Source organism: Acomys russatus, chromosome 1 (genome assembly GCF_903995435.1).
Source record: "Acomys russatus chromosome 1, mAcoRus1.1, whole genome shotgun sequence".
Classification (NCBI taxonomy): domain Eukaryota; kingdom Metazoa; phylum Chordata; class Mammalia; order Rodentia; family Muridae; genus Acomys; species Acomys russatus.
The window spans coordinates 107,255,533-107,273,951 of NC_067137.1; the positions used below are offsets into that span (position 1 = coordinate 107,255,533).

Consider the following 18,419-nt stretch of genomic DNA (forward strand, 5'->3'; position numbering starts at 1 on the left):
CATGAAGACTCGTGATTTCATGCAGAATAATCATTTTAATCCATCTTGTCTTTATTTTGGGAAAGAAAGGTTAGAAAGGAAATTATGTGCTTAGGGAGTAGTCATGTAGTTTCCTTACTTAGATACATCAGTTTGTAAGTTAGCTGTCCTGTACATTATCGAGAAAGGAATGAAAGACAATTTAAGATTCCTTGTGCTATAAACAAATTCTAAAATTATTTTAGAATTCTTAAAACAGATAATGTATAATAGTAAAGAGCAGATCAGCTTGACTCTGTGGCCTGGTCCTCCCTTCCTTCTAAGAAATAGGGACAGGGCTGAGAAGGTCCCTCAGTGGTAGAACTCTTGCCTAGGAGCTCAAGGCCCTGGGTCCAGCTTCATCAGTGAGAGAAAAATGTACTGATTATACTGCCACGTGGAAGTTAGAGCCATGATACATGTATAAGTTAGTCCTGAGAATCCCCAGTTACATGTATTTGCCGTGCAACTGATGACTGTCAAATGTTCTTAGCCCTCAGGGGAACCACAAGACCTGGATGTGTTCATCAAAGAAGTGACACGATACCCATCATTTTCAAAGTCTACCAGCCCTTTTTCAGATGCACTACAACTAAATCTGCCTGAATCAAATAAAATCCTCATGACTGGCACCCAGAAGCATCCCAGCACCTCCCCACCCAGCATGGCTTACCCAGGACCTGCACCCAGGAGCCCTTGCCCTGGACATGGCTGTGACAGGAGGCCTAGAAGTGCCTTCCCAAGTGCCCACCGGTTCCAGCTAGTTATTTCCAAGACACCCAGTGGAGATCTGTTAGAAAAGCACTCTGACCTCTTTTCTAACAAGCAATTGCCGTTCACTCCACGCACTTTAAAAACAGAAGCAAAGTCTTTCCTGTCACAGTACCGCTATTACACACCTGCCAAAAGAAGAAAAGATTTTCCAGATCAGCGGATAGAAGCCGAAACCCAAACTGAATTAAGCAGGTTTGTATGGTGTGTCCAAAGCCGACATCAAAGCCAGCGAGCCAATGGAAGTGATTAATAAGCACCATTTCTTGCTTTGCTGTCCACTTTATATACCAGCCTTGAGAGCTGACTGAGCCTTTTCATTAGAATGCATTGATAGACTTTCCAGTGGGTCTTTAGAAGCAGGACAGAAATTTTTAAAAAGCTATTAGATTTGTTAAGTTCTCACAATTTGAGTGCTATGTAAGTTATTGTTGTAAACCGAGTTTCTTGAACTTTTTGTTTGGTTGGTTTTTTTGTGTGTGACAGGGTTTCCTGTGTAGCCTTGCTTGTCCTGGACTTGCTTTGTAGACCAGGCTGGCCTCAAACTCACAGTTCTTGAACTTTTGTATGTTTTTAAATCTTGCATTTTCAGAGAAGTCTTACGATATATTATCAGATAGCATTGGTTTTTGTTTTGTTTTGTTTTGTTTTTTGAGGAGAAAAGGGTTTATTTTGCTTCCACTTGTACATTACAGTCCATCACAGCAGGAAGTCATGGAGAAATGCTGACTGCCTTGCTCTTTACACCTTCCTCAGCCTGCCTTCTTACATAGCCAAGGACCACCAGACCAGGCAGCACAGCCCACAGGGAGCTGGGCCCTCACATATTTTTTATAAAGCACACCACAGGCTGCCTGTAGGCTCATCTGATGGGACCATTTTCAAAACTGACATTCTTTCTTCCCCAAACAACTCTAGATTTTGTCAAGTTGACATAAAACTAGACAGCACACGCCTCTAATTGAGCAATAAAAGAACTTGATCTCCTACTTTCTCAAATACATATCAGAATGACAAACCGCAGGGACATGAGTTCACAGTTCAAAATAACTGAGACCTATGAAAGAAAGCTATATTGAAGGAATGTCAACACAACTTATTTTTAAAACAATACAATTGTCCAAGATTGCTTTCTGTTACTGTGATAAACACCGTAACAAAAGCAACACAGGAGAAAAGGAGCATTTCAGCTTACATTTCCAGGTCATAGTCTATCACTGAGGGAAGTCAAGGCAGGAGCACAAACAAGAAATAAAGCAGAAACTATGGCGGACTGCTGGTTACTGGCTCACTCACTAGTTCATGCTTAAGCATTCTTTTTTTTTTTTAATTTATTCTTGTTACATCTCAATGTTTATCCCATCCCTTGTATCCTCCCATTCCTCCCCCCCCCCCCATTTTCCCATTATTCCCCTCCCCTATGACTGTTCCTGAGGGGGATTACCTCCACCTATATATTCTCATAGGGTATCAAGTCTGCATTGGTTTTTGTTTGTTTGTTTTTTGTTTTGTTTTGTTGGTCTTTTTTTTTTTTTTTTTTTTTTCAAGACAGGGTTTCTGTGTAACAGCCCTGGCTGTCCTAGACTTGCTTTGTAGACAAGGCTGGCCTTGAATTCACAGTGATCTGTCTGCCTCTGCCTTCCAGTGCTGGGATTAAAGGCGTGTGCCCCATGCCCATCCCACATTGATATAAATTTATGTCATGTTTACAGTGGTAAAACAGTGAGGCCCAGAGGGGAAAACAAAAATTTATCCAGTTCCTTGTATCTCTTCCTTTATAGTAACAGCTGCAGGCATGACTTAGACAGTGGAAAGAACATCTGGAAAATAAGTATGATTTGCCTTGATAAGATTCCTTTCTCCTGTAGTGGATAGTTCATGATAAATATTCAGTAAGTTTTCCAAGAGATCGAAATTTATTTCATAGTAGATTTTAGTTATTCAAAGTGTCAAGACACTGGAAGACTAGTTTTCTGAGTGTAGATAAGAGGGGCAATGATATTAAATTAATCTGCATATATTTAATTTTAAAAAGGAATTAGCTCTATAATAGAAATCATCAACTGGAGGAGAAATGAAGAAATCATTGCCATATTTGGCAGCACAGATACTAAAATTGAAGTATAACAATATTAGCATGGCTCCTGTGCAAGGATGACACACAAACTGGGGATGCATTCCATATTTTTCAAGAGTGTGGGAAAGGGACATCTATGGAGGAGGGGTGATAACTGGAAAGGAGCTAGGAGAGGGTGGGGAAAGAAAACAGAATGAACTGTATATTGTTTTTGAAATTGTCAAAGAACAAGTTTAATCATTTTTTAAAAAAGAAACAAAGAAGTTAATTATAAATGTTACAGTCTCATTTCTTTTACCCCATTGTATATTTAACTAAAATCTTCTTTTCAAGCAAGAAATCAAAGCATATGTGAACCAAATCATGTCTGTTTCTATTTTCAGATATATAATTAGAAATTACAGCTGGGTGGTGGTGGCGCACGCCTTTAATCCCAGCACTTAGGAGGCAGAGGCAAGTGGATCTCTGTGAGTTGGAAGCCAGCCTGGTCTACAAAGCAAATCCAGGACAGCCAAGGCTACACAGAGAAACTGTGTCTTGAAAATACAGAAAGAAATTACATATTTTTATAAAAGTAAATAGATGGATTTCATTGGTATATACTATCATTTTGTTTGACAGTAAAGCTGCTTGTCACTGTGTTCATAAAGGAGTAACAATCATTTCTTTGTAAATATTATTGTAGCTTTAATACTGAATTTGGGACAGCTGAGACAAAGAACTCGACAAATTCAGAAGTGAACATAAAACAGGTACTAGCATGAGCTCTGTTCATGTTGCTTTTGAGCTACAGCTGCTTTGCTTATGTAGAATGCACCCTGTTGTCTGGACTTGTTAAGTGTAATGTAGTCAACATGTGACTGTATGCCTCTGTGCAGATGGTCACTGTGCTCTCTGAATGGCCAGATGGAACCCAGCACATCTAGGAACTCATTTGTTATTAACACCCAAGTGGTTCACTGGCTGCTTGGCTAGCTGAATAGCTGGGTGGATAAAACATGCTAATGACATGTCTGAGAACAGGCTTGGTAGCATTTGCCTATAATCCCAACACTTAGTAAAAGTACAAGGATCATGAGCTCAAGGCCAGCCTGGACTACATATATAGCCAACTCAGGTGTAGGCTGAGCTATATAGCGAGGTTATGTCTCAAAACAACCAAAGGCTGGAACTATATATTTAGCAACTACCCCTAATATACACACACACACACACACACACACACACACACACACACACACACACACACAGTGTTATCAAAGCTACAGAGAAGTTTGATTTTTTTTTTTTTTTCCTTGAGACAGGGTTTCACTGTGTAGCTGTGGCTGTCTTAGAACTCACTCTGTAGACCAGGCTGCCCTCACACAGAAATCCACCTGCCTCTGCCTCTTGAGTGCTGGGATGAAAGGCGTATACCACCACTGTCCAGCAGAAGTTTTTTTTTTTTTTTTGGTTTTTCGAGACAGGGTTTCACCAGCAGAAGTTTTAAATGTCAATGCCTATATATTTTAAAGAATTATACATGACTATATTATTATAAATTATATATATAATTATATTATAAACTTTATGACATTGTTAGTAGTTTTGACTGCTCAGCAATAATTTATTTTAATATATCATATTTTATATATGATTTTCCAGGCAAACTCACTCATCTTGGGTCATTTCAATCATGTATTATGCTGTAACAATTTTATTATTCATAACATGGTTTACATATTTAACTGTAAAGCATTTGGCAGAAATCAGCTCTGCAGGGCTGGGAATACAACTTATTTGGTAGAGTACTTGCAAAGCCAGTAGTGCTGCATGAACTTGATGTAGTGGTGCTCACTATAAAAGCCAGGTTGACCCACCTCTGCCTCTGCATGTGTCACTGTGCCCAGCACTTATAGGTGGTCATGTGGGCACTGGGAACTGAACTGAACCTGAACTCTGACCCATTTCTCCAGCCCCAGTGATGCATGCTTGTAATTCAGTACTCAGAAGGTAGAGGCAGAATGATAAGTTCAAGGTCACTCTCAGACAAATGGATTTCAAGGCTATCCTGAGCTACAGAAGACCTGTTTGAAAGCAAAAAAAAAAAAAAAAAAAAAACCATAACTTTGTAAAGATTAATGCAAATAAAATATTGCCAGGTTTGTGACACATAAGAATTCTGCACCAGGCGTAGTAGCACACGCCTTTAATACCAGCACTTAGGAGGCAGAGGCAAGTGGATTGCTGTGAGTTCCAGGCCAGCTTGGTCTACAAAGTGAGTCCAGGACAACCAGAGTGACACAGAGAAAGCCTGCTTGAAAAAACTAAAAAAGAAGCTGCAATGTATTTTTGTTGTTGTTAATATTATTCATATGCATTCCTGCTGTAGCCAGCCCGCCCGTCCTTCCTTCCTTCCTTCCTTCCTTCCTTCCTTCCTTCCTTTCTTTCTTTCTTTCTTTCTTTCTTTCTTTCTTTCTTTCTTTCTTTCTTCCTTCCTTCCCAAAACAGGGTTTCTCTGTGTAGCCTTGGCTGTCTTGGAATCACTTAGTAGACCAGGCTGGCCTGGAACTCACTGAAATCCACCTGCCTCTGCCTCCCAAGTGCTGGGATTAAAGGTGTGTGCCACCACGCCTGGCTTGCTTTTGAATTTTTAATAATGGAACTTTTCCCCTCAAATTTACTTAAAAGCTACATTTTCATAGATTTCTATTCTCGCTCTCTCTCCCTCTCTCTTTCTTGATGTGGGTGTGCACATATATATGTATGTGGGGTGCTGTCTCCCATCGGAGTACTAACCAGAGCAACCCTGCTTTGCTCTGAGATCAGACAGGATGGGGTATTTCAGAGCTAGCCAGGTGTAGACTCACGCCTTTAATCCCAGCACTTGGGAGGTGGAGGCTGAAGCAGGTGATCTCTCTGAGTTCAAGGACAACCTGGTCTACATAGCAAGTTCCAGGACAGTTAAAGCTACATACTCAGACCTTATTGAAATCAGCCTCTCTTATCAGGTGCCCTAGAACTGCCACCCTCTTGCTTCAGTCTCTTCAGAGCTGGATTACATACCCAGACTCCTGCCCCCAGCTGTGACTTAGGATTTGCCTTATGATTTCCTAGTGCCATTTAAAGTGTTGTTCACAAACATAAAAATGAAGTCATTTCATCTTTAAATAAACATGGGGAAAATGCTGATTGGGTAAAATATTCTAAATTTTTTGTCTTAATATATCTGGTACTTTTATGTATTCATTTTCATTAAAATTTGTTTTTGTTGCCAGGCAGTAGTGGTGCGTGCCTTGAATCCCAGCACTTGGGAGGCAGAGGCAGGTAGATTGCTGTGAGTTCCAGGTCAGCCTGGTCTACAAAGTGAGTCCAGACAGCCAAGGGTACACAGAGAAACCTTGTCTCGAAAAACCGGGAAAAAATTTTTTTGGTTTTGGTTTTTCGAGACAGGGTTTCTCTGTGTTGCCCTGGCTATCCTGGACTCACTTTGTAGACCAGGCTGCCTCGAACTCACAGAGATCTGCCTGGCCCTGCCTCCCGATGCTGGGATTAAGGGTGTGCGCCATTACACCCTGCTTGTTGTTTTATTTTTGTACAACATACTTTGGAACAAAATAAAAACTTACTAATTTTATTCCACTTCCAGGCACCTAATTATATGACACATGGTGCTGAAGACAAAATATCTCTTTTACCCACACAAGGACAAAACTTAGGATGGGACAAGATTAAAGATGGCGCTCTGCAGCAGCCCTCACAATGGTGAGTGGCAGCTTTACACCTGGATCATACCTTGGGGTGGGTGCTGAGGCAAGAGGATCAGTAGAAGTTTGAGGCCAGCCTAGGTTACAGAGTGAAGCCCTGTCTCTATTTGCTTTCTATATAATAGACATACAACATTTATCCTTAAGTATTACTTTAATTACATGTTCTAAGAAATTTTAGTATTATACAACTCTATGGCACTGTTAGTCTTACTAAGGAAGTTTCATTAAAAATGCTCGATAAAGGTTAGAATCAATTAGTTTTGCTAATGTGCTATTTTTAAAAACGAAGGAGAAGTGATGCTAGTTTGCAGTAGTTGCTATCTCTCCTCATATTAGAGAGGTTTATCTTCTCTGGCGATGACAATAACCAGCTTCTATGACACCAATAGTACTGAAGAGCCTTACCATTTGATAAGCTGAAATCTGTGACGGGGAGACTGGCAAGCTGGCTCAGTAAGTGCAAGCCTGATAAACAGAGTTTGATCCCACAATGGATGGAGAGGACTGACTTCTGAAAGTCATTCTCTGATCTCATGGTACTTGCCTGTACACATGCATACACACATGCACAAACACACACATGTACACACACACAATAATTGTATTAATAAAATTTTCAAAAGACAAAAAATTGTGATGTGGAACATTCCCACGTGCCAGTGTTTAGCCTGCCCTGCTGTTGGCAGATGCTCTCTAAACACTGCAAGTTTCAGCTCTCACCTGCATTTCCGCCGTAAGACGGTGTGAGGTGAAGGGAGTCTTCACAAGTGTAGAATGAGGACATGTTTTAGAGCTGACCAGAGAACACACAAGACCCTTCAGGGCCCAGCTTTCCCATCAGGCCTTTGCTAGGAGAGCTTGCCTAAGGCCACAGATAGGCAGAGTACTAACTCTCTGTCCTTGAAACTCTTGCCCAACCGCGCATATTAGCACATGTGCACACATGCATATATGCACATACCCAGAGAATTAAATCATGATAGGAAAGTGCACAGGTAGAAACTCCAAAGCATGTCAGTCCTAGTGTAGAATATCAACCATGGAATATTTGTATACCAGCCTCTTTTGTTATTAAAATATTTTGCCTTTCTCTTTTTTTCTAGGACACACTGTGAGCTCTCCGCACAGTTTTCTTCAGACAGTAAAATCTACTCAGAGTAAGATCATGTTGACCTCTTCATGCTGTAGTGGGAGGCAGAGTCAAGACTAGGGGAAACATCAGATAAATTATGATTGGCACTCATCTCTGCACCCAGCTTTGGGATGTCAGTCGATTAATCCGTGCTGATGGAGGAATTGTTGGGCATTTTATCTTTGGTGGGAATGTGTCCCTAGGCCAGTAACGTCTACTTTTTTTTTTTTTTTTTTTTTTTTTTGGTTTTTCGAGACACGGTTTCTCAGTGTAGCTTTGACTGTCCTAGACTGGCTTTGTAGACCAGGCTAACCTTGAACTCACATTGATCCACCTTCCTCTGCTCCCTTGTGCTGGGATTAAAGGCATACGCCACCACACCTGACACGCTTGCTTATTTTTATAAATTGCAATGGTAAAGACACCTGTAGGATGTGATTTGGAGCTCAGCGGCCTATTCCGTGCTTTGTGACTACCTCACATCTTTGCAGGCTCTATCTGACCCTGTTGGTGTCAAAGGTTATGTTACAGTTTTTTGTTTGGTTTGGCTTAGTTTGGTTTGATTTTGATTTCTCAAGATAGAGTTCTTGGTATAACCTTGGCTGTCTTGGAATTCACTCTGTAGACCAGGCTGGACTGGAACTCACATCGATCCACGTGCCTCTGCCTCCCCAGTGCTGGTATTAAAGGCGTGTGCAACCACACCCAGCAATCCTGGTTATTGTTAAACAAGTTACGTGGATTGGTTTTAAAACGTGCTGGTTTACATTTGTTTATCGGTTGAGTAGCTACTTGCCATTTGCCATTATTTAATGAGTTTAGCTAACCAGAATCAATTATAATAGTATCCTAACTGCTACATTTTCATCTAAATATGCCTATTAAAAATTCTTTTTTCTTTTATAAGGATTTTGAGGGAAAAAGTCTTTCTGTTCAGAAATTTTCCAACTTGAGCACAAAATGCTGAACAGGACTTGATGAGCATCGCACCCGCGCCTGCTTCCCCGGCGGCATCTCTCTTAGTCTTTTTGCTGTTATGAACGTTCCATAAAGATGAACTTTTACTCCGTAGGGTGATAGCTTCTCACTTTTACTACTTTCCTTTTTGAAGATGAGGAGAAGAACATAAGCTGGCTTTGTAGTGTCTCCTGTCCCTGTGGGCAGCAGTGACTGTAACGGTGGAGGTGGGTGTCCCACCCGAACTTCCATGCCGTGCAATGCTTCTGATGCTCTCTCTGTTTCTCTACAGCGAAGAAGAGCTGCTGTACCTGAATTTCATGGAAAATGTGACAGATGAAATCTTGAAACTTGGTTTATTTTCCAACAGGTTAGAGATTTTTTTAATGTGTATGGTAATTCAGATGTACTTACCTTTCACACTATGATTTTTTAAAGTTACTTATAATGTTGTAAAAAGTTATATTGCTTTTTATATCATGTTTTTATAATTGAAAATAAATTATAAGGACTTTCATACTCCACAGAAAACAATTTTTTTCATTTAAATATTGTATGTTGGTTTAATCAGATTATATAATAAATTGAATTTTTGCTATCTGTTTGGAAATCTTCCATAATTCCACTGGTATCAGAAACTTGTAATGGGAATCAAAGAATTTTCAATTTTTTATTACATGTACGTGTGTGTGTGTGGTTACATGCCGCAGCGTGCTATAAATGTCAAAGATAACCTGTGGAGATCAGTCTTCTCATTCCACCATGATGATTTTTGAAATTGAACTCACATCATCTGGTCTGGTGGCAAATACCTTTACTTGGTGAGCCATCTTATCAGCCCACAAACGTTTTTAGTACAACTTATATAAGCTCTAATAAAGACTAATGAAAAATTGTGTTTGTATACTTAATATGAAATGGAAGCTTTGTAAAACCAGATTAGCTGTTCCATTGCTTAATGCAACTGTGTGCTGAGTGGAGCTCAAACACTACTGTGTCTAAAATTCATCAGGCATCAGGCTGCACCACATGTAGAGAGCAGAGGATTCCACAGCACACTCTTCACACTTTCTCAGGCACTGCAGTGGCCATTTCTATCCCTACATCAGGGTTTACTTTTTAATGAAGGATGACACTTTCACTATTGGAATAAAAAGATCAGAGATGAGTATGTGCCAAAACTCTCATTTATTTGCGGGAGAAAAACAAAAACAAAAACTTGTTTAATAGGGGGCTGGAGAGATGCCTCAACACAGCATTTGCTATACAACCATACGGACTCAAGTTCAGATCTCAGCACCCACATAATGAGCCTATCGTGGTCTCAGGCAGGGCTGTAACCCCAAGGCTGTCAGGGGCAGAGACAGGAGGGTTACTGGGCTTTGCTGGTTGCCAGCCCACCTGAGAAGAGTTTCTGTTCAGGAGAGCCTCTGCCGCAAAGAGCTAAGCAGAGAATGATACCAATACCATCCTTGACATTGAGTATATACACAGGCATGCACACTCACACATACACATACAAAACTGGATAAGGAGACTTAAGTTAGAGAGCCTCTTCCAGCAGCAAAGATATGTTGGGTACTATTGGACTAGACCTTTTAGATGGTTGAAATGGTGCCTTTTATGTTTTTTATTACAACCCCCCAAAATTTACATAGCATTCACATTTTTCCTTGAATGTTTATAATTTTCTCCTAAGACCAAGTAGAACCAGCCTGAGAAAAAAATTGAATTGTGCAAGATGGATTTCTTCACACTGAATGGCATTCAAAGTGCATCTTGTTGACCAGAAAATTTGTGTGTGTGTGTGTGTGTGTGTGTGTGTGTGTGTGTTTACCCAAATAATATGTATTATTTAATTCCAACTTGAAGAAAAACAGAAGCATAGAAAAATGCCAAGGTGTGTATATTTCAGTATGTGGAAAGAGTAGGATACAAGTCTCTTTGTCTTTTGAAAATGAAAGAATAATCCATACCTCCTGGATTATTTGCATGAATTTTGGTAACTTGAGCGACCAAGGGCATGAGTAGTTTTTTCAGGATAGATACACTAGTATGACACTGGGCCTGTTGTAGAAAGGATACATTCTCCGAAGCTAGTCATTTCTAGCTAGATTCTCTGAAGGACGTGTGACCTTAGGAGTAAGGAAGCTCATCCTAGAGATGTCATTTCTCATCTGTAACATGCTTTTCATAGGCCCTTCATAGCCTGGCTTTGGCAGGAAGAGAGTTAAAATTGTTGCTGTGAGCCAGCTGTGGGAGTACACACCTTTAATCCCAGCAAGAAGACAGATCTCTGACTTCCAGGCTAGCCTACCCTGCTTAGAGTTCCAGGCCAGCCAGGGCTATGTAGCAGAGTATGTCTGGATGAGTGGGGCAGACTGTTGTATGTGTAGCTATGTCTTGCATAACTATCTGGCATTCACTGGGAGGTTGATTTGTAGGCGTGACATGAATGGAGTCAAGGTGAACCAGCTCTGTGAGAGCATTTTCTGTAAGGTTTGGTGAAGGGCATAGGGAGCCTTTGATGTCTGTGTGTCTAATGGGCAGAGAGCTTTGTACGGAATTCTGTGCCTCCCAAAAAACTGAAACAGAAACGTCAATAGTGCTCAGCCCTTCAGTACACTGGTGTCTGGTATGTAACTGCAGAACAGAAGCCGCGCTGCTTTCCAGGTTAGAGGGGTTGACTAAGCAGGAAGGACTGATCCCCGGCAACACAGACAACCACTCATCTCTGAGCCACTTCCCAGTCTCTGGCAGCTTCTACATTATGTAACTATTTTACATTGAGTAGATTATCCGACTTTAAGATGTTAATACTTTTCTCTATCATTTATAGGTTCTTAGAACGACTGTTTGAGCGACATATAAAACAAAACAAACATCATTTGGAGGAGGTTTGTCTCTCTTTAGAATTGAATGTTTTTCTATATTCCACAATGAATGCTTTTAAAACAGGCATTTTCTCCCATGTGCTTTTTGTGAGGGAAAGGGGTGCAGGGTTGTGAAAGCCTTACTCCTCTGAGACTAGCAGCACTGCAGACAGAAGCGGTTCAATTTTACTAATAACTAATGTGATGATCCTCAGAATTCCATATTTTTTTCCCTTAATCCTAGGAGAAGATGCGCTACCTGCTGCATAAGCTGAAGGTTGACTTAGGCTGTATATCTGAGGAAGAGCCAGCAAAGCAAAACAATTTCAGAATGTTGAATCAACTTGATTTTCAAAAGGCTCTGATTTCCAAACAAACTGAACTTAGAAGTGATAAAGACTCAGTGACTCAGCAAGAGCGTCAGCAGTACCAGGAGGCTCTGGACATGCTGTCATCTGTGCCGCCAGATGAGAACAAGCTGTTCTCTTTCCCCGGTGAATTTTTAATGCCCATCCATAAATCCAAGTGTTCAGAAGGCGTTATAATTCAACAGGTCAATGATGAAACAGATCTGGAAGCTTCAACCTGGGATGAAAACAATCCAAGTATTTCTGACAGTTTAATAGACCAGGAAACCTCTGTGAATGTCATTGAAGGTGACAGTGACTTTGAAAAGGTTGAGACTTCCAGGGAGCTCTGTTGTCTTAGCACATCACTGTGCCCATCTGCTCAGTTCCCCAGCATCAAAGGTGGCAGTAATCATGACAAAGAATTATCGACTCTAAAAATCATGGAAATGAGCATTGAAGACTAACCTTTGGATCTTCATTAATAAATACTCCATGTGGCCAGTAACTCAATATTTTCTTCTTTTTTTTTTCTTTTTACATATAAAAATTTTTTTATTTTAAATGCTATATAATAAATTACCATAAATTTAGTGTCTTTAAACACCACATATTTATTATTAATCCCATAATCTATGGTTCAAGAAGTGAAACACAGTATGGCAGGGCCTCTAAAGCTACAGCCCGGGTGGTATTGAGGGCTGGGAGTTCATCGGGAGGCTTGGCAAGGGAGACTCTGCCTCTGTGCTTCAGTTGCATGCAGAATTGTTTTTCGTCACCTTGGATCTGAGAGCATCATTTGTTTTTGGCTGGCTGGTGAGCAGATGGCAGCTTGCCATCTCCTGCCACGTGCACTCTCCCTAAGCAGGTCACAGCATGACTACTTGCTCTTTGAATGTGAAGAAGAACCATAGAGACTACTATTTGGTTAGAAGCAGGCAAGCCACGGGTCTCTTACACATTTAAGTACTGAGGGGATGATACACAAGAGTGCAAATGCAAGGCGTGGGACCACTGGGTACTTGAGGCTCTTTCGACCACCACTTCAAAAGCTGTTTTTCAGAGGAACAAGTTTGACCCAACATAGTGACCCTATGGGCACTAAGAAATGGTTTATAATCTGGGAAGGTCTTAAAACATTACTTTTGTTTTGTTTGGGTTTTTTTTGTTTGGTTGTTTTTCGAGACAGAGTTTCTCTGTGTAGCCTTGGCTGTCCTAGACTCACTTTGTAGACTAGGCTGGCCTCGAACTCACAGCGATCCACCTGCCTCTGCCTCCCAAGTGCTGGGATTAAAAGCATGCACCACCATGCCTGACCTAAAAATTATATTTTATAATGTACACAGGCCTGGAAGATTGAGTTTAAGACCAGTTGGTCTTGTAGTAGAAACTGTTTCAAAGAAAAAACAGAAACCATAAAAGAGACTAGCTTCTAATTTTGCCTTTTCAACTATTTACAATAATATGATTGGCTATTGAGCCACTGTAATGCGCTAAGTTTTCTGTCTAGATTCTGTTGAGAAAGAAAGGTGAAACACTATTAATAACCCAAGTATTCTAGCAGTGACCTCCAATGAGCCTGGGTTTTGTTATTGTTATTGGTTGTTTTATCATCCCTCAGTTAAAATAGTGTTGCTGCTGCTGCAGGAGATAGAGGAGTGGGTGTTGATGGTTTGAGGATGACACGCTCACCCGGGAGGAACCAGCAGTGCTGAGGCAGAGTCCACTACCCCAATGTCTGCTGTCCCATAATGCAGCCCCGCCCCCAGCTCCTGGAAATCTCAGCTTTTGAGACAGGGTCTCGTGTAACCCAGGCTTGTCTGAAACTTGCTGTGTAGCAGAGGATGATCTTGAACTTCTGACCCTCACACCTCTATCTCCGCAGTGGTGGTATTAAAGGCATATGCTCAGTTTTGTAGGGTGTTGAGTATTGAACCTGGGGCTTTGTGCAGCACCTTTCTAAGCAGGGCCTTGATGCTTCTAAGCTTTTGGCTAAGATCAAGTGTAAACAGCATCTTTCCCCATGCTTCCTTCATCTTGGCTCTCCTAACATTATTTCAGCGCAGCCTAGGTCTCCTCATCCTGAACTCCATCTTTCCTTGGCTGTAGCCATATCAATAGATGCTTATCCATTACCCCTGTGAATCAGACCTTCACCCCGGCTGCTGCTTCCATGTGGGAGCCACCATCTTTCTAAGCTGTTTTCAGTAACTTTTCCTGTTCCCAGTATCTGTCTGCCCTTTGGCATGCCAGGTCATCTCTGCTTTAACTCTGAATCTAGATTTCTGTCTTTGGAGCCCTCACGTATTCTAATTTTTATACCCCTTAGGACACTATGATGTTATCCTTTAGATTTTTAAAAGATAAGTTGATATAAAGAAATATTAAAACTGGTTTTTGGACATGGCAAAAGCTGTGTAAGGTAGAGTTATGAATGGTGGGTTTAGGAAAAGCTGACTTAGACTCCTCAAACAATAGCTCAGTTGCTATCACATGCCCCACCTATTCTGAGGCTCAGCCCTGTGCTGAGCATCCCTTCTGAAATAGATTGCCTAAGTTTGGTCCCTGTGACCTGAAGTATTGAGCCTCTGGTTCTCAGCCTTTTGGTGGGTATAATCACAGCACCACAGTCTTAAGAATTGAAATACTGGGGGCTGGAGAGATGGCTCAACAGTTGAGAGCACTGGCTGCTCTTCCAGAGGTCCTGAGTTCAATTCCCAGCAACCACATGGTGGCTCACCACCACCTGTAATGGGATCTGATGCCTTCTTCTGGCCAGCAGTGTACATGCAGACAGAACACTCATACACATTAAATAAATAAATAAATAAATAAATTGAAACACCTACAGGCTACTTTTTTTGTTTGTTTGTTTTGTTTTGTTTTGTTTTGTTTGTTTTGGTTTTGGTTTTTTGAGACAGGGTTTCTCTGTATAACAGCTCTAGCTGTCCTGGAACTCGCTCTGTAGTCCAGGCTGGCCTCCAACTCACCGAGATCCTCCTGCCTCTGTCTCCCAAGTGCTGGGATTAAAGGCGCAATGCCACCACCGCCTGGCCTGGCTACTCCTTTTAAACTGTCCACTTGCAAACCACATGAAGTCTCTGTCCCAGTTCCTCTCTCCTTCCTCCAGGCATTAGGCTGCCCTGTTTGTTGTGCCTCTGTGTGTCTTTGCACTTACCCTCTTGGCAGACTGTCCTGTCCTGCACCAGCATCCTGGAGCCTTTCTTTATATAAGCTCATCTTGAATGTGCCACCTCCTGTGACTCTAAGGGATTGCCCCAATGCTGTCTGCAATATGAGCTATATTGTGTCCGCATTCCAGAAGGTTAGCTCCTTGTGAGGAAGTAACTATGTCTTAGCTGCCTAACAGCTCATACATTCATATACCAAGGAGGATAATTTAAGGTCTAGAGGCAAGGTAAGGAATAGGGAGGGATACAGGACAGCCACTTCTTTTTCATGGTGCAAATTTCCAGTTTAGAAAAGAGAAAGTGTAAATGACAAAGATACATGGAAATCTTGTTTGTTTACATTGTTTTTGTTGTTCTTTTGCTTGAGACAGGGTCTCACTATGTTACCCTGGATAGCATGGGGTTTTCTCTATAAACCTGGGTAGCCTCAAATTCAGAAAGCTCCACCTGCCTCTGCCTCCCAAGTGCTGGCATTAAAGACATGTACACACCTGGCCTCGGAAAATGGGTTTAAAGGTCAGCTTCTGCCATGGACTTTCAGTAGGCCCTCAAAGATGTATATAAACCAACCATGACTATAAACCTGCTCTTTATAAATTAACCTGTCTCAAGCATCTAGACCAGCAATACAAACCATACTGAAATAAACAATATAACAATAATCATCATCATTATCCTTATGTAACTACTTAGTTTATTACACCCAAAACTCAAACTGCAAATTAAACCCTTACAGTGTTGTAGTAGTTGCAAATTATTGCCTACCAAAATTTTTCAAATTCAATGCTGTGGTTGTTTCACCAAAATGTATGTCTGTGGACCATGTGTGAGCAGGGCCCTGGGAGGCCAGAAGAGGGAGCCAGCGCCCTGGAAAGGAGTTACTGGCTGTGAGCCTCTATGTGGGTGCTGGAAGTTTGGCCTGGGTCCTTTGAAAGGACAGCCAGTTCTCTTAGCCAGGAACCATAGCTGCAGCCCTTGCCTTGGTTTTCCTTTTCCTTTCCATTTTTAAAACATTAATTCATATGGGTTTAAGGTTTCTTACAATACTTTCAATCTTGTTATTCTTTCCTAGAAACTTGTCATCTCTGGAAGTCATTAACTATTTTCAGGCTAATTGCTGTACTGTGTTTATCACTAATATTCAAACTATATATAATTATTAATTTATATGTGTATATATAATTTTATGTGTACTTTATTTCTATTTCCTCTCCCTCCAAACTCCTCCCACATCCCACCCCCGGCTCACAAATTCATGGCTTTTTAATTATTGTTTTACATATATATATATATGTACAGATAAGTATACAAACACAACTTGATGAGCCCAGTTACTGTTGTTCAGTATGTACATTTTTCTGGTATTGATTAACCAATTAGGGAGCTGTTATCCCTGGGGAAGACTGATTCTCTCAGCAGTTGCAAGCTGCCTTTAGCACTTCATCTAGAGATAGATTTCTACCATCACCTTGGGATGTCAACTGACGGTGTCTTTGTTCAGGTCTCACTTAGAAATATTGTTGCTAATTTATGGGTTCAACTGCCCTCTCCTATGTAGACATCACCTCAGAGCAGATGTCCCAGCTCTTGTCCGTCCATGCCTTGCTGCAGTGTTCCTAAGCTTTAGGCGTAGGGGTTGTGTTATGTCAGTTAGGGTGGTCAACCCATGGTCGGTATTCTCTGCATTTTGACCAGCTGTAGCTTTCTGGAATGGAAGCTCCTCCAATTGATTAATGAGGGCTTAGGGCTACAGTTACCTGTGGATGTGAGAGTGAGAATGCAGAAAGCAGCTAGAGATTGTGATGGGATAGGAAAGTGGCAGCAGTAGATGCTCTAGGTTCTGAGGCCTCAACAGCCATGCGTAGTTGGCTCAGTTTATAGTACCAAGCATGACTTGCCTCCAGTTAAATGGGCCTTACGTCCAATTAGACTGCTGCTGGTTACCCCGAAGATAGAAGTACCAACCCACAGGTCCCTGTGCACAGCTTCCACCACCCTACTCGATACCCAGACTTCCCACATCCAGTGAGATGTTGCTACGAACATGAGATCTTAGGGATAAACATGAAAGGCTACAGTTAGTATAGTGATAGGTCTGTATGTTGCCAATTACTCTGGCTAGTTGTTTTGTTGGTGGTGGTGGGGTTTTTCTTGTTTTGTTTTGTTTTGTCAACTTGACACAAGCTACAGTCACTTGGGAAGAGAGAATCTCAAATGAGAAGATGCCATCACAAGATTGGCTTGTGGGCAGGCCTGTGGGGGCATTTTCCTGATTCATGACTGATGTGGGTAGTGCCACCCTTGGGCGTGCAACCCTTTGGGAGTTGTATGAGAAAAAAGGCTGAGCAAGCCATGAAGAACACGTTGGTAAGCTGGACTCCTCCATGGCCTCTGCTTCACTTAACTCTAGCTCCTGTCCTGACTGCCCTCAGTGATGGGAGTTGTAAACTGAACACCCCCCCCGGGGGGAGGGAACTAAGTGCCACAGTTGCACCTTTTGAGGCACTTGCCAATCTATGTGGTCACTGTTGTGGTTCATAGGTGTCACATCTGGATAGGACTATTGATTACTCTTTAGCAGTTTTAAATGGCACCTTCTGGTACTATGCTAGTCCAAGGAGAAGCTTCCAGCTCAGACTCAAGTCAATTCCTTCAAATCCTGAATCTTAAGTGTGTGGTGTCATCAGCAATAGAAGAGCAAAGGGCAAAGGCAATAGCCGATATTGTTTTGGGGATCTCTTGGACTCCCCTGACCAACTAAAGGGATTTCTTATGTCCACTGCTGGGGTTTTTTGTTAGACTCTTAAGGAGTACACTATTACCCTTAATAATGTAATGTCATTTAAAATCATGTATGTGTACGTATATATATTACATGTGTAATTACATATTATACATGTAATTCTAAAACTTACCAAAATTCCTTTTATACACTTAACGCTAACTTACATAATAATATTGTAAGCGTGGTGCTTTGAATGAGAATGGCCCCCACAGACTTAGGTTTGAATTCTTGGTCCCCAGTTGGTGGAACTGTTTAGGAAAGATTGGAAGGTGTGGTCTTGTTGATAGCAGTGGATTACTAGGGGGCAGGGGTGCCTGAGGTTTCAAAAGGCTCCGTGCCATCCCCAGTGTGCCTTTCTCTCTCTCTCTCTCAGCCTCCTACTTGTAGATCAAGATGCAACCTCTCAGCATCTTTCCACCACCCTTTGCTCCACCATCACTGACTCTGCTTTTGTTGCTTTTCTGCTGCTAGGATCAAATCCTATGACCAAGGCAACTGTTTGGGAAGGATGAGGAGGTG

General features: G+C 41.5%; 1 protein-coding gene and 1 non-coding gene across 3 annotated transcripts in view; both read left to right on the forward strand.

Moving 5' to 3' along the window:
* Spata7 (spermatogenesis associated 7) overlaps positions 1-12,432 on the forward strand; it is a 39,409-nt gene extending 26,977 nt beyond the window's left edge. For both annotated transcript variants that reach the window (XM_051150261.1, XM_051150266.1), the window contains 7 exons: positions 512-984; positions 3,552-3,618; positions 6,495-6,610; positions 7,719-7,772; positions 8,997-9,074; positions 11,544-11,601; positions 11,822-12,432. In XM_051150261.1, coding sequence (XP_051006218.1) covers positions 512-984; positions 3,552-3,618; positions 6,495-6,610; positions 7,719-7,772; positions 8,997-9,074; positions 11,544-11,601; positions 11,822-12,391 — 1,416 coding nt within the window. In that variant the 3' untranslated portion in view covers positions 12,392-12,432. The remainder of the gene's footprint in view (positions 1-511; positions 985-3,551; positions 3,619-6,494; positions 6,611-7,718; positions 7,773-8,996; positions 9,075-11,543; positions 11,602-11,821) is intronic.
* Positions 2,876-2,978, forward strand: LOC127196965 (U6 spliceosomal RNA). The gene has a single exon (XR_007831575.1). It is a non-coding gene; the product is annotated as a U6 spliceosomal RNA (small nuclear RNA).
* Positions 12,433-18,419: the final 5,987 nt, after the last annotated feature.